This window comes from Myotis nattereri, assembly GCF_964212035.1.
Source record: "Myotis nattereri genome assembly, chromosome: 8".
NCBI classification, from domain to species: domain Eukaryota; kingdom Metazoa; phylum Chordata; class Mammalia; order Chiroptera; family Vespertilionidae; genus Myotis; species Myotis nattereri.
The window spans coordinates 65,262,099-65,277,786 of NC_138083.1; the positions used below are offsets into that span (position 1 = coordinate 65,262,099).

The 15,688-nt window shown below is 51.6% G+C and overlaps 1 protein-coding gene across 1 annotated transcript in view; it reads right to left on the reverse strand.

Moving 5' to 3' along the window:
* ALDH1L1 (aldehyde dehydrogenase 1 family member L1) overlaps window positions 1-14,544 on the reverse strand; it is a gene marked incomplete at its 5' end in the record, with an annotated part of 39,220 nt that extends 24,676 nt beyond the window's left edge. Inside the window, 8 exons of the mRNA XM_081096556.1 lie at window positions 4,466-4,557; window positions 5,355-5,480; window positions 7,381-7,518; window positions 8,376-8,465; window positions 9,291-9,392; window positions 11,451-11,616; window positions 12,418-12,652; window positions 14,418-14,544. Of these exons, the coding sequence (XP_080952682.1) occupies window positions 4,466-4,557; window positions 5,355-5,480; window positions 7,381-7,518; window positions 8,376-8,465; window positions 9,291-9,392; window positions 11,451-11,616; window positions 12,418-12,652; window positions 14,418-14,544 (1,076 nt within the window). The remainder of the gene's footprint in view (window positions 1-4,465; window positions 4,558-5,354; window positions 5,481-7,380; window positions 7,519-8,375; window positions 8,466-9,290; window positions 9,393-11,450; window positions 11,617-12,417; window positions 12,653-14,417) is intronic.
* Window positions 14,545-15,688: the final 1,144 nt, after the last annotated feature.

The following is a 15,688-nucleotide window of genomic DNA, read 5'->3' on the forward strand; positions in this document are numbered from 1 at the left end:
AATAATAAAAGCTCTGCTACCACTCTGTGATGAGTAAATGAGATAATCCAACTATTAATAATAATCTTCAAAAGATACTGTTAAAGATTAAAAAGCAAGCCACAGATTGAGAGAAAATATTTCTAAATCAGATATCTGGTAAAGGGCTTTTATTCAGGATATATTACAATTTCTCAAAACTCAACACTAAGAAAAAAACAACCTAAGTAAAAATGGTCAGAAGATTGATCAGATGTTTCACCAAAGAAGAAACATGGATGACATATGAAAAGATGCTCAATATCATTAGTCATTAGGAAAGTGCAAATTAAAACCACAAGCTATGGCTGCATACTCATTAGAATGTCTACAATTATAAAGCCGGACCTTACCAACCGAGTTCTCATACACTGCTGGTAAGACTGTAAAATGGTACTTTGGAAACCACTCTATAAAGCAGTTGCTTAAAATTCAAATATATACTTTCCATTTCACTTGTAGGTATCTACCCAAGATAAATAAAAGCCTACATAAAGACTAAAGATGATAGAGCAAGAAACCAAAAATTCATCCCTCCACCTACATAACTATTGAAATGGTAGAACTGTCTGAGTCAGATGTTTTGGAACTCTGGACTCAAGTGAACATTTGCCGTATCAAGGGGAGACAGCATGAGGAGGAGGGAGGTAAGTGTTGGCAAATTACAGCATGCCTCTCTCTGGCCAGTGATTGGTTCATGACTCCACCAGAAACAGTAAATTCAAGTCAAGGACTTCTGTGAAAACTGCTGAAGGAGCAATCCCCTTTTTCAGTGGGAAAGCTGGAAAGGCAAGAAATGAGACCAAAGAGGAGAAACTAAGATGGCGGCATAGATAAACACCGGGAAATAGTCGCCTCCCACAACAATTGAAAATTAGCCCAAAGGACGGAGCAAACATCGTCCAAAACAACAGGAAGGCTGGCTGAGTGTAATTTCTACAACTAGAAGAAAAGAAAAGCACGCTGAGAGCCAGAGGAGCTGCGGAGGCTGAGTGCAGAGGTACGCGGCGGCTCGCGCGCGCGGAAAGGGGGTGGCACCTGAGGACGCGGCTGTCTTTTTGAATCACAAGCTCCCGACTGCTCTGATCTCCGGTTCTGGGAAGTCTCTGGGGACCCAGGACTCATACGGGCAGAGGCTGCTCTCTCAGGCGGCAGCGGGCGAACTTGGGGGGCCACTTTCCCTCAGAGGTGCTTGCAGCCGTTGCCGGGACACTGAGACGCGCGACTCTGGGCGCGGAGAATCAGCCATTGCTTCTTTCCCCGGCCTTTTGACTCCCTGAGACCCCGCCCCACCCGGGCTGCGGCAGAGGCTTTTGCATGTGAATGCCCCAGAACTTTGCAACCTGATAATTACCTAACTGCAGCCGGGCCAGCCAGACCCGGAACTTCCAAGAGAAGGCCCAAGGCCCCGCAGCGGCTTGCATTGCTTCACAGCTGAGCCTCTTCGTGGCGGCTCCGGCTGTGTGGCCTCAGGCAGGGGCTGAATTAGCACCTCCTTAGATCCAGGAGCCACTGTACCCAGTGGTCAGAGGAGGACCATTCTCCCACTTCAGACACAGCTGCTTCCCACAGCCAATTGGCCTGGAGGTCAATTCCTCCCAGTGATCCTACATCAACCAAGGCACCAAGAGTGCACCAAGAGTGTCCACCCCAGGTAACTGGGGAGGCTGAGCTACTGGGCCCTACAGGACACCCGGTGCGCAGGCCACTCTATCAACACAGGGAAGCAGCCAAAATGCGGAGACAAAGAAACAGGTCACAATTGGCAGAAACGGAGGAGGCCAGACGACTGGATATAGAGTTCAAGGCCACGTTTATAAGGTTTGTCAAGAATTTTATGGAAACCGCCGATAAATTTAATGAATCCCTCAAGGAGTATGGTGAGACCATGGAGGTCATGAAAAAGGACCAATTAGAAATTATGCATACACTGACTGAAATAAAGAATACTTTACAGAGATCCAACAGCAGACAAGAGGATCCCAAGAATCAAGTCAAAGATTTGAAATGCAAAGAAACAAAAAATACCAAACCGAAAAAGAAAAAAGAAAAGAGATTCAAAAAATATGAAGATAGTGTAAGGAACCTCTGGGACAACTTCAAGCGTACCAACATCAGAATTATAGGGGTACCAGAAGGAGAGAGAGGGCAAGATATTGAAAACCTTTTTGAAGAAATAATGACAGAAAACTTCCCCCACCTGGTGAAAGAAATGGACTTACAAGTCCAGGAAGCGCAGAGAACTCCAAACAAAAGGAATCCAAAGAGGACCACACCAAGACACATCATAATTAAAATGCCAAGAGCAAAAGATAAAGAGAGAATCTTAAAAGCAGCAAGAGAAAGACAGTCAGTTACCTACAAGGGAGTACCCATCCGACTGTCAGCTGATTTCTCAACAGAAACCATGCAGGCCAGAAGAGAGTGGCAAGAAATATTCAAAGAGATGAATAGCAAGAACCTGCAACCAAGACTACTTTATCCAGCAAAGTTATCATTCAGAATGGAAGGTCAGATAAAGAGCTTCACGGATAAGAAAAAGCTAAAGGAGTTCATCACCACCAAACCAGCATTCTATGAAATGCTGAAAGGTATTCTTTAAGAAGAGGAAAAAGAAAAAGGAACTCTTACCATTTGCCACAGCATGGATGGAACTGGAGAGTGGATAAATACCACAAGATCTCACTTATTTGTGGAATATAATGAACAACATAAACTGATGAACAAGGACTGATCCAGAGACGGAGAGGCATTGATTGGACTGTCGGGCCTTGGAGGGAAGGTAGGGGAGGGTGGGGGCAAGGGGGAAAGATCAACCAAAGGACTTATATGTAAGCATATAGGCCTAACCAATGGACACGGACAATGGGGGGGTGAGGGGGTGAGTGGGGAGAGGGGGGGTAGAGGGTACACATATGTAATATCTTAATCAATAAAAAATATTTAAAAAAAAAAAAAAAAAAAAAAAAGAAATGAGACCAAAGCTACTGTGCAGCCATCTTGTCACTATGAAGAAAATCCCTGCCCAAATGAAGCAACAGATGGTGACAAGTTAATGACATAATTTGACTCTTTGGAGTCGTCAATTATTATGCCTAAAGAAAGCTACTGTAGACTTTGAACTTTCTTTTTTTGGCTTTTTTGCTTAAACCAAAATGAATAAATTAATTACTATTGTTATAAGCAAAGATGTTCTAGTGTATTCCACATCCTTCTCTCTTTTTTATTTTTAAATATGTTTTTATTGATTTTAGGGATCAAGCCCACAACCTGGGGGTGTGCCCTGACTGGGAATAGAATTAGTGAACTCTTGGTTCATGAGTTGATGCTTAATCACTGAGCCACACCGGCCGGGCTCTTTTTCTTTTTAATCCTGAACCTTCTGTTTATACACTGTTAAATGGAAGGCAGGACAATCATAGGAAGTTGAAAAATAGGTAAACTAATCTATGGTGAAAGATTGTCTATGGGCCATGGGGCTACTGACTGGAAAGGAGGAGGAGGGAACCTCGTAGGGTGAGGCTGGTGTCTATCTTGATCAAGATATAACTTACGTTATATATGAAAGATATAACATCATCTATAGGTTATATATTATATAGCTTGTGTGGGTTACACAAGTTAAACCAAAGCCTACCAAACTATCGTCTTAAGATCTGTGCATTGCACTGTACATGAACTTATACCTCAATTTTTAAAATATTGAAATCATGATTCCCTTACCCCCAACACACATCTAGTGGGGACACTTGTGAGGTTAGACTCATTTGCTCAGGCCCAACCTGCCTGTCCTCCCCCACCTTCTGCACACTTTGGCTTTCACTGCGGGTATTGGAGCTCGCGGCGGTTTTAAAACAGTCGTACATTAGCTGATTCTCTTCCCATTGAAGGGGTAGGTCTCTGTCCCTGCCCCCGAGTCTGAATAGGCTTGTGACCGCTGAGACCAATCAAGTCAGGAGCAGTGACTCGATGGGGAGACTTTCTAGGCTGGGTGACGACAGGTGCTACCACACCTGCATTGTTTGCTGGCACTCTCACTCTCAGCACCATGAAAAGTCCAAGTCCCTGAGCCACCACACGCAGGTGCCTGGTCAGTGGTGCCAGCCTTCCTGGTCCAGGTGCCAGCATGGCAGTGAGAAGCCAGCTAGCAGTAGTACATCCCTACTCAGCTGTCCTAGCTCCTGCCAGTCCACTGACCTGTAGCCATTAAGGGTGGCCTGCCAGGCCTGCACTCACGGGCCCTTTCTGGATCACTGACCTGCTAACCATGAGTATAACAAATGGTGGTGGTTTCCCGCCATTACATTTTGGGCTGATGAGTGGCACGGCCTCAGACAACTGGGATAGGATCCTTCCCCCAACCGCCCCCCCCCCCCACCGCCAACACTCCTGGCCTTTACCAAGCATTTCTTTCCCTCTTTCTCCTTTGTTGGGTTTTCATATATACCTCACCACATCCACTGATGCGGCACCCGACTTGAAGAAATCGGTGGAGTCTTCTACCTCCAGGACATTGGGAAGAATCCGTTTCCAGGCACTCTGAAAAACAGGCGTGGTGAGAACATAGGTCTCAAGGGAGCTGGGAGCAGGTGTCAGCTGGGTGACAGCAGCCCCTGATGTGTGCACGGTACCAGGCTTGGCTCTCAGTCCACTCCAAGGTGCAGCTGCCTCAAGGAGCCTGAAGGTCCTGGACTGACCACCCTCTGAAGTGTTTAGAACTCTACGTGTGTACACACTCTAGAAGTACCTGATTCTTTTGATGACTGTTAGGCTCTTTGCCAACATTTTTTTAGATCCTAACAGGTGATACTAAATTGACCTTTTTCATGCGCATGCTCTCCTCTACCACTCACAACATCCACGGAGGTGGGGTTTATTCCTTCCATTTCACAGATGGGCTCAGCCGTAGCAGCTTTTGACTCAAGTCCAGCTCTATAAACACGTAATCTCATGCCGCTCCGAATGCCACCCAATTGTAACCAGAGGGTCAGTTTGTCCAGCTGGCCCTCTAACCCCAGGGCAGACGGACCCCAGGGAAGACCTTGGGCTTGGCACCTGACTCAGCTATTCCAGGGGCTTCTGTTTCATTGTCTCCTGTTGACAATGAGTCCCTAGAAGAGCCATAGATAACTGACCGAATCTCAGGCTTCCAAAAGTAGAGGAAGAAGGGGCAAGAGGACATAGAAAGCCCCAAGACAGGATAGAACCAACACTGGGCCTGGGGCCAGCACATCCACAGAGAGTGTGCAGAGCCTGACTCCAGGGAGTGTGAGTCACAAAACACATGCGCAGTGCAGGACCTGCCCAACCAGACGGTAGCCCTGAAGTGGTCTCACCCGCACAGCCTCCATGGTGACCAGTTCTGCCTCCGTCAGCTCGAGGGCGCTGTTGTCTTCTCCCCTGAAGAAGTGTGAGGCCGGGATCATCTTGCCATCCTCCAGCTGGATGTTCTTCACCAGCAGCTGCACAAGAAAGGATGTTCAGGGCCTGTGGTTGCCCTTATGCCGGGAAGAGAGCAAGTCTGCAGAGAGCGCTGTGCTTCACCTCCAGCCCTCACCGCGAGAAAGGCATAGGGAGTCTCAGATGCATGAGGAGGCGTTCAGAGTGGGGAGGCTGCTGTGTAAGGACACAGAGGAAACTGGAGCTCACGCTCACTTCTCCCTGTCACCCACCCCACCATGCTCTCGTTCTTTTATGTGTAATGGCTTTATTATTTCTATAAAATCAGTGCCCGTGCATTAGACAGAATAATTCCAGCACTACTTTGAAAACCAATTGAGAAAACAATTCATCACCCAGCTCCCCAAACCCCATGAGAACATCTGGTGAAGGTCATATATGCCCTCTGGGGGACAGACGGGCATAACGAGGCAGGAAGAGGAGCAGATATACTGTTGGGTAAAGAAGGACATCTCTGTTTGATAAGAAGTCTATAAGAATGGCATATACCACACATGTCCTAATAGATCTAGTGCCAAGTCCCATGCCTGACCCCCAGCCTGCTGCCTTTTGAATATGTTCTGGAGCTTTCTGTGAGCTAAAGCCCAGCCATACCCAGCTGGAAATTCCCGAGAGATGGTTCAACCACGGGTTTCCACCAAGGCTGCCCCTTTGCTCTGCTGTACCTGCGAATATCACAGAGGACGGAGCTGGTGCCCTTCCCCCATAACAGGGCCCTGCTGCAAGCGTGGGCTCTTAGTGGCCTACTTCCGTACCCGTGTCCTCCCCTATGTGGGCAGATAAGCATGGCCCTGCACAGAGAGGCCAGGGGCTATGCCTCTTTGACCCCCATCCTAACTTGTGCAGAAACTGAGAACTGAGTCATGTGAGGATGCCGGGACATGATCAGCTGATGTAAGTCACACTGCAGAGCCTGTCCTGATTAAGGCTGGACTCCTCCAGGACCCTCTGTCCTAGCCTGCTCCCCGAATGGTCCAGAAATCACGTGCACAAGATTTCCCATCTCAGGAACCGCTTCTAGGAAATGTGATCCAAGACAGACCTGGTCTTCCAACTGCATTTATCAGTCATGATAAATTGGCCTGCACACACACACCAATGCAGCCAAGAGTCAGCATCCAGGTTTTGTTGACATCCCCTAACATGTTTGCAGTCCCTTGCCTGTCCTCTTTCTCCCCTGCCCTGGTATCTTAAGGCCCCAACCTGCTCAGCAATGCACGGAGTGAGCACTAATAGAGAACCATGGCCAACTGGTGGGCCTGAGAGCCAGGATTTTAGGGTTTCAATCCCAGTTCTGCCACAAACTGGGTTGTTGTTGTTGTTTTTTAAATCTCTGTGCTTCCGTTTCCTCCTCTGTAAAATGGGTATAATATTCATATCTCATAGGGTTGTTGGGAGAATTAAATTTAATACATGGAAATGTTTTAAAGCTGTGCCTAGCACACAGAAAGTGCTCCATGATATTAGCTGTTTCTGAGCTGCAGAGTCTGCTAAGACAAATCGGAGCATGCCCTGTGCCTGGCATGACTCCAGGGCCCTTCCAAGAGAAGGAAACGGAGGCACAGTGCTCTAATGACCACGCCAGTGTCGCTTGGACACCCTGCAGGACTAATATGAGGCCCCAAGTTCAGGACTCCCTGCAGAGAGCTTCCCCTGATCCTGACACTCTCACAGGACACCCAGCTCTGGGTAGGACACCTGGTCAAAAAGAGCAAAAGGCCAGCCTTCCTGGAATAGGGAAGTGGGCAGACCCAGTGGCCAGGGGCACACGTGGACTCCTAGAGCTTGCCATCTTATTTTCTCCAGAGCAGCCTGGGGTCTAACTGCAGGTCAGAACCCTGGGCAGAAGTCTGTGTGGCCTTGAAATTTCAAGGGACATGTGTCCCGCAGCAGCACTGTTACCATTCTGTCATCATTCCCGAAGAGGATCAGTCCCGCTTTGGTGACCACCCCCGGCCGGTGGGCTCCCGGGATGGGCAAAGCTTCTCCCTCAGGCACCAGGCCTGCGGTGTTCAGCGTGGAGTTGAAAAACGTCAGCTTCTGTTTCGAAACAGGACAGGAAAACCAGAAGGCAGTGAATGAGAATAAGCCCCGACTGCTGGCAGCCTAGGCAGGGCTGGGCAGGGCTGGGCAGGGCTGGGCAGGGCAGGGAGATGAAGTGGGGGCGGGGGACAGTGCTATGCGGGCCTAAGACTCTGCCTCCAGGGGCACAAGCAAGGCCTTGGCAGCCTCTGGAGCCCTTAAGCCCAGTGTGCCCCTAAGACCTTTGGTATTGGCCCCAGCCTCAGATCTCAGGTAGATAGACATCTGCTCAAGACACCACGGTGAGGACACTGGCCCTGGGGTGCCACCAAGCACTGGTCACTTTGAAAGGGGTCCTGTGGTGGTGAGGGCAGCAGGGGACTCCCGGACACAGTCTGGGTGGTTGGTCAATGATCAGGGGTTAGGACAGTCTGGGACTTTGTGGAGGACAGGATTGCCCTCCATGGGGTGCAAAGTCCCTGCTTATGGTCTTTCCAGACCCTGACCCCTCAAGAGAGCCTGTAAGCACCATCTGACTTGCTTCCCGCCCAGCCCCTGGCCTAAGCCTGCTGCCCCTCCCCCTGGGGCTAAGTCTAAGTCAGTGGTGGACCTGGGGTCCCTATGAGCTCAGAGGTGAGAGTCAAAATATTTTACAACCAACACAGCTCAACCTCAGATTTGCTGTAGGGCCTGAAGGCCTTGATCCTTTAGCCACCAGATGGTGGGTAGGTCCCATGGTCCTAGGGGAGGGGCTGAAGTGGCTGGGGCACTCGGGTGGGGTTGGAGTTCAGGGCAGTGGCTATTTGCCAACCAGTTTTGCAGTGAGTGGGGCACACCGGTGCACCTAGCTCAATCCCAGTCACGCATGAACACACCTGCCCACAAGCCTCTGTCCAGGCGCCTGGCACCTTGTCGTTCCCACGGATCCAGTTATGAATGGCCTCTGCTGGCTGCTCCCAGTTGATCTGTGAGGCAGGACACGGCTGCTTAGCAGGTCTCTCTCCACTTGCTGACCACCTGGGTAACACCTATGCCCTGCCCTCCAGCCTGTTGGCCCTTGGCAGTAGGTGAAGCCCAGGGAAGAGAGCGGGGAAGTCCGGCTTCTCAGACACTAGTCTGAGTTCCTGAGCCGGGTGGGTGTCTCCCTGGTACCCGTGGTCTGGGTGCTCTCCGACACTCTGACTTCCGCAGGTTGAGTAAACATAAACTAACGGTTTGGGGGAGAGACCGTTCCATTGTTAAGATGGCCAAGGCCTTACATGAAGTCCCCGGCACAAAGTGCAGGCCCATCCCATAGTGCCCTGCTGCCCACAGCTCTTCCTGGCCTCTAGGACTCACACAGATCCCATATAGCACCCCAAAAGCCCTGAGCAGAGGAGCAGAGATACAGCCTGCAGACTCCACTACGGTGACAGCTTTGAGGAACTGAATTACCTCTCGTTCCTCAGCTTAGAGACTGCCAGCCCTACAGCTGATTTCACACACACACACACACACACACACACACACACACACACACACACTTCTCTCTGGGGATCCTGTCTGCCCATTCTTCCTAAAGAGAAACAGAGGAAAACCCAGAAAGGACCCTGATCCTGGCCTGTCTGGGTGCCGCGTGCCTTCCCACATCCACAGCTTGGTTCACGCTTCCCCACCCTGGCAGCCCTCTCTTCTGGCCTTAAACAATTACAATCTGGCTGCCCAGCCAGAACCCCAGCTTCCCCGGGATACCCTCCTCACCCCAGCCTGAGCATCGCCTGGCTGCAGGGTGGGCAGTCCCTGGCACTCACCTTGGCTGTTTCCTTCTTCTGGATGCCTTCGTAGGTGGCTCCTTCCTCAGGCTGAGGGACTCTGGGGGCTCTGCCCTCCGCAATCAGTCTCACCGCCTGCACCTGCGGAGACCCGGTCGGTCAACATTCCCAGTATTAGGACCTTCCCCTTACTCCCAATCCCTGGGTTCACACTGAGTCTGGACCCTGCCCCACACTAATCACACATGCCTGGCACACCACAGGCAGCCAGGAAATATCTCCTGTATGAAGAGATGGAGCTAGTCTGAATCCAATTCCAGTCTGTACAATGGGCACTAAACCCCACCCTCTCCACTACACAAGGTTTTGAAAGATTACATAGAACACACACACATTTCCATGTTTTTATCTAAAACCTTCCCTGCCTGGTAAGGAGAACGGGTCGTGAGCCTCGCGATGGTTTTGGAGGTCTGAGATTAAGCAGGAAGTAGTTTCTCTGTTCAAGAGAAGAGGAAGAGGGGGGGAGGAGGACTCAGGGTAGGAGGAAGGGCAGCCAAGAAGCCTGGGCTCCTTGTGAGGAAGGGGCTGTGGAGAGCCCCCAGACACAGCGAGACTAGGAAGGGATGGGGGTGTCAGAATGTCGAAAGCAGGACTGCCCAGTGGAATGCTCTGTGGCAAGGCACACGTTCTACATCTGTACTGTCCAACACAGGGATCATTGGCCGTGCGTCGTCCCAAAGCACTTGACATGTAGCTAGTGAGACTGAGGAACTCAATTTTTAATTAGAATTCATTTAAGTTAATTTAATAGCCGCATGTGAACAGTGGCTGCCCTATTGGACAGCACAGCCTTAAAGGATATTTTTAATTGTTTCCTGTGAGATGTGCAAGGTAACCCCTTTCTCTGTCTCTCATACAAAATCTTCAGCAAGTTTACTTTGCATGGGAGAGAATACAGAGGCATCGAGCCCTGGCTGGTTTGGCTCAGTGGACAGAGTGTCAGCCTGTGGACTGAAGGGACCAAGGTTCGATTCCAGTCAAGGGCACATGCCTGGGTTGCAGGCTCCATCCCCAGTAGGGGGCGTGCAGGAGGCAGCCAATCAATGATACTCTCACTGATGTTTCTATCTCTCTCTCCCTCTCCCTTCCTCTCTGAAATCAATAAAAATATATTTAAAAAACAACAACAACAAAACAACAAAGAGGCATCTAGTCCTACACGCCTGAAAAGTAAAAGGTGGCCGCACAGCAGACTGCTGACGTCTGGGTGGCAGTGAGCACTTTCAGGGCACTGTTATGCTCACTGCTACTTCCAAACAGCACGTGCTGTCCTCCGGGGGACTCCCCTGTCTGACTCCTGCTGCCGCTGGAATCGGTGAGAAGCGGGAATGCTGGCCATCGCTGGCTGGCCTTGTCCCGCTGGACACACACCAACCCCTTGGAGTCAGGTCCCACGGGGCCTGCCTGCGAGCCAAGCATAAGTGTCTCTGACATCAGTCATTCTCGTCTCTTCCTCTGGTAACACTGAGTTTTCTGGTGGAAAAATCTCAGCCCACAAGGACCAGCCTTCCTTCCCCCCACAGGCCACAGCAGGAAGCCTGTGCTGAGGCTAGCCAATCAGAGTACCCCGTCATCCTGGTCAGTGATTGGCTCCGTGTGATCACATGACCCCCAAACCAGCCAATCAGCCTTTTCTGATTTTTCATTCATGATTTCTAGGAGAAAGAGGTTTGCTCTTCCCCTGGAGCCCAGAGGTGTAAGCCTTGAGGTTCCAGTGACTTTTTTCCTCCCGTTTGAGGGCAGTCAACCTAAGAATGAAGCTAACCAAACAGACAAGCAGATTTAGGGTGAAGAAAAAGAGAGAAATAGAATCTTAGTGACATGGCTTAAGCCTCAGGATTCAGCCATGCTCGACACCATCCCTGCCTTTAGGCTTCTCTATTTAATGAACCCAAAATGTCCCCGTTTTGGCTAAAGCTGTTTAGTTTGGTTCTTGCAGTTGTAAGCAAGAGTCCTGCCTAATACAGTATATTAAACGTCCTAATCATGCCTCCTTGAAACTGTGAAGTGAGAGCTCTCTCCCTCCAGAACCCTTGAATTGGGGGTACAAATTCCCAGCCAGCTCCAGGCCAGGCTGGGCCTAGAAAGGGTGTCTGGGACAAGCAGGCACATGTGGCAAGGCCAGCTCCCAGCTCTTACCATCCCTTTGATGCCTTCAGGGAAGAGGAAGCGGTTATACAGAGTGCTCACGGTGTCGTCCGGGAGGATCTCACACTCCCTCTGGAGCAGAAGGTCCCCGGTGTCCAGGCCATCATCTGCCCAGAAGACGGTAAACCCCCCTTTTTTATCTCCGTGAATGAGGGTCCTAGGGAACAGAATGAAACCCTGAGTCTAGCAGCAAGGACCACAGAGAAGGACGACTTGGGAGCAGCCTGTATAGACCCTGCCATCCCCCAGCACACCCTCTTGACCCCCTCCACCCCTGGGAGGATCGATGCCTGTTCTGGGGAGAGTGGGAAGGAGAAATAAAATGCTATTTATTGACACCAACCAGGCATTGTGGTAAAAGCCCGATATGCCTCATGTAACTTAATCTTCCCCACTGATGTAACAGGCATTGCCCCCTTTACAGACAAGGAAACAGATCCAGAGAAGTGAAGAGATGTGGCTGTAGAATTCCAACCAGACCAGTCTGACTGCAAACCCACTCTCTTTTCCCAGCTTAGCTGTCTCCCCACCCTGACTACTCATCTAAACTACCCCACCTACCAGACACATCACCGTTCATTGTCTTCTTAGTACTTCTCATCACCCATCTTTACCTCTTTCTAAGTGGGGTGCTACTGAGAGGGTGGCAGTGGGTGGAGGTTAGAGCAGACCTCTGGACACATCACCTGGTTGGTGGTCCTGGGAGCCTACTGGGTGAGGCCCCCTGACACACTGTTTCTGAGACCCCGCGGCAAGGTGGGATCATGACTGCCCACGCTGAAGCTTACTGTGGGAGCGCACAGTACTTAGCGAGGCTTATCCCCGTTCTCTGAGTGTTCTTGCTGATGGATAACACTTAAACCAATCCGGTGGGTGGATGCCATCTGGCAGCACAGCTAGGCACCTGGCTAAGGGAGGGTGACGATTCAGGCAGAGGGGGCTGCTTTTGCCACCTTACCAGTTGATGGCCGAGGCCCCTCGATGCCGGGGGAGCAGACTCGGGTGGTAGATGATGGAGCCATGGCGGGGGGCATTGATGACCTCCATGGGGATGAACTGGCTGCAGAAGGGCAGGACGTTGAGCTCAGCACCCAGAGCCTGGTATTTTGCCACCACGTCAGGCAGAGCTTGTCCTTTCTCCCGCCAGCGGGGGAACTTAAACACGGGCACTCCATCCTTCTCGGCCTCCAGGCCTGTGGGACAGGGACAGGGAAACCAGCCCCTTTTTGCACCCACCCACACGTGGCCACCTCTGCCTTCCCAGCAAAGTAACTCCTGCCTCTTCTCTCTAGGCCTGTCCCTTTCAGCCTTCCCCACGGCCCAGCCAGACTCCACCCCACAGCACAGAGGGGGCAGCACTAGCCAGGAGTGAGGTTTCAGGGACTGCTCTATCTGGTCGGACTTCTGCTGACAACCAAGAGATGCCATCTGAGCCCCTCCCTCTGTCAGACTCCTGCCTGACCCCCAAAGGCTGGCCTTTTGCCCTCAGACCGCTCCCCAAGGCCTCACACCATGCCCATCACCAAGTTACTATTTCTCTACCCTGCTCTCTGGGGAGGGGTCTGGGGCCTGCAAACCACAAAAGCACTGGCAATACGGGTGCAGGAGGGACACGGCCAGGCTGGAGAGGGAGAGGAGGGGAGGAGAGGGGAGGAGGGCTCCTTCCTCTCTGTGAGCATTACCCCAGCCTCACTTCTTCACCCAGAGAAGCAGCTGAGTCCTTTGCAGTCTTCCCAGTATCTGCCTAACTAGCCTCAGTGCACACAACCCCCTCTTGCTGGTGTCGGCACTCCAAGGTCCAAGTCCCAGCCCTCATGCCCCTCTCCCCATCCTGTTACCAGCCCCATGGCCAGCACACCCTCCTCACAGGTCTGAATTATAGCCGCCCCCCCCCCAATTCCAAGTGTTAGAAGTCACAACTTCTCCCCTCGACTTTCCCTAGCCTTAGCGGTGGCAGCTGCCTCCTGCAGTCACTATACCGGCAGCTCCAAGTTCTCTTTGTCTGCCCCTCTTTAGCACCCATTGGACACCTGCTTGTACTTGATCCTCTGTTCGCCCTGATGTCTGGCCCCTGACTGGACCTGGCCCACTTCTAGCCTCTCCATCTCTATACCCTGGCATCCAGAGGTGTTGGAGGGTGGGGTCAGTGTGAGCAGACTGGACTGTGCCTGCACAAGCTGTTCCCACTGGGACCAAGGGAATGCTTCTGCGTGACATCTGAGGTCAGGTCAGTAGCAGTCCCAGTCTGGGCCCAGGCTCAGGAGCTGGTGTCAATGGTCACTTCGTGGCCGGGGCTGGGCCCAGGCTAGGTCATGGGCCAGATCTAAGAACGGGGCCTGCACTGCTGTCTGGGGAGACTCAGCTCTTCCTTATGAACCAAGCCTTGTGTCTGGTCAGCCCCACAGGCCCCTTTCCTAAGCCCGGCCCCCTGTTCCCTGTCTGTCAGGCCTGAGAAGACCCGAGAGTGTCCCTGGAGAGTCTGCGAATCTGAGCTGCGGGCCCTGCATCTCACTGGGCTGCTGAGTTCCCAGCTCCGCCCCTGATTCTCAAATTGCTCCTCCTAGAGCCACAGCATCAGCATCACCCGGGAACCTGTCAGAAATGCAAATTCTCAGGCCCCATTCCATCCCCTGAACAGAAACTGCCAGGGTGGGGCTTAGCACTCTGTGAGTCAGCCCTGCTCAGTGGCGGGGACACAGTGACGCCTGCCTGGCATCCCTTTAAGGGCCTGGGGGCTAGGGTCAGGGAAACATGGAGTCACCAGACAGCAGGGCTGGGAGCAGGCGGAGCGCTCCCGTGGCTCTTCTCCGGGATGGAAGCCCTGCCTCACAGCTGGTGGGTAGGAGGTCTCCAGGGCCACCCGTGGCCCCTCCACTAGATCCTGCGGGCTTCTGCTCCCACCCACTGCCGCCTGCCTTCTTGGACGCCCCCTCCCCTGCCCCTAGACCACCCACTCACCCAGGGGGTCCGCCTTCCCGTTCTTGTCTGGGACAGTGAACACGCCTACGACCTCATAGCCTTCCTTCCTCAGGTGGCAATAAACTTCCTGGCCAAACAGGCTCTGCCCGATCACCGCGATCTTCATGGCAGCAGGGGTGGGTGGGAAGAACCTGGGGAAGGAATAAGGTGGCAGCATTAGAAAGGGCTCGCTGGCCTCCAGCAAGCCGACCCTGGTCCAAGTGTGGCAGCTGCACAGCGCCTCACATGCACCCCCCTCCCCCAACCTCTCAGCCCCCTTTCTGGGGCTTCCTAGTGGCGAGCCACTGCAGGGAGACCAGAGGAAAAGGTTTCCCAAGGGAAGGGGGCAGATTTTAGATGTTACAGCGGGGGAGACGTACAGAGATTGTAGAATTAGGGATGCCTACTTGAACCCCTCCAAATTGGCATGAATATTGGGCGTCACATTCCCTGAGGTGTATCTGAACGTATTTCAGGTACTAACCAGTCTGTGACCTTGGTCAAGTCACAGCAAGCCTCAGTTTCCTCGCTCGTTACTGAGAAGGATGTTACGTGCCTCAAATGACTTTCAGCCTGTAAATGAGCCAGGAAGCAGCAAGGGGGCCTGGGCCTGGGGGCCTATTACCTTAACCTCACAGAAAGGCACACGTGCTGGACAGGCCCTGAGGACTGAAGGTGCAGTGGAAAGTGAGAGGGGGAGGGGGTGCCACTGGCCAAGAAGAAGGAAGGCATGTGGAATGACGCATACCCAGATCATGCAAATGTCTCCAACGTTGGCTCATTCATTCGCCGCGCGCATATCTGTAAAACCTATTATTCTCCTGGTACATTGCTTTGAATTGTCCATTCACAAAATCATACATATTTTACAGAAAATTTTATGAAAGTAACAAGCCTCATACATACAGAAAAATGCACAAAGCATTGGTATGGAGCTCAATGAATCCTCACAAACTGAACACCCTTATAAACAGCACTAAGAAAAGGAATTACCTCAGAAGCCCCCCGTGAGCCTCTTCCAGACACTACACCCCACTCAGAGTAAATGGACTTTTAGCAATGTCAAATACTTTTGCCTATATATCTTTTTCATTTATATAAGTGGAATCGTACATTGTAATGTTCTGTGGATTTATCCTCCCTTCACCCATGTTGTTGTACTGTGCTCATTCTGCTTGCTGCATAATATGTCATTGTGTGAATGTAAACACAGGCATCTATTTATCCACTCTCCTGTGGGTTGGCCTTTGGGTAGTTTTCCAGTTTGAAGC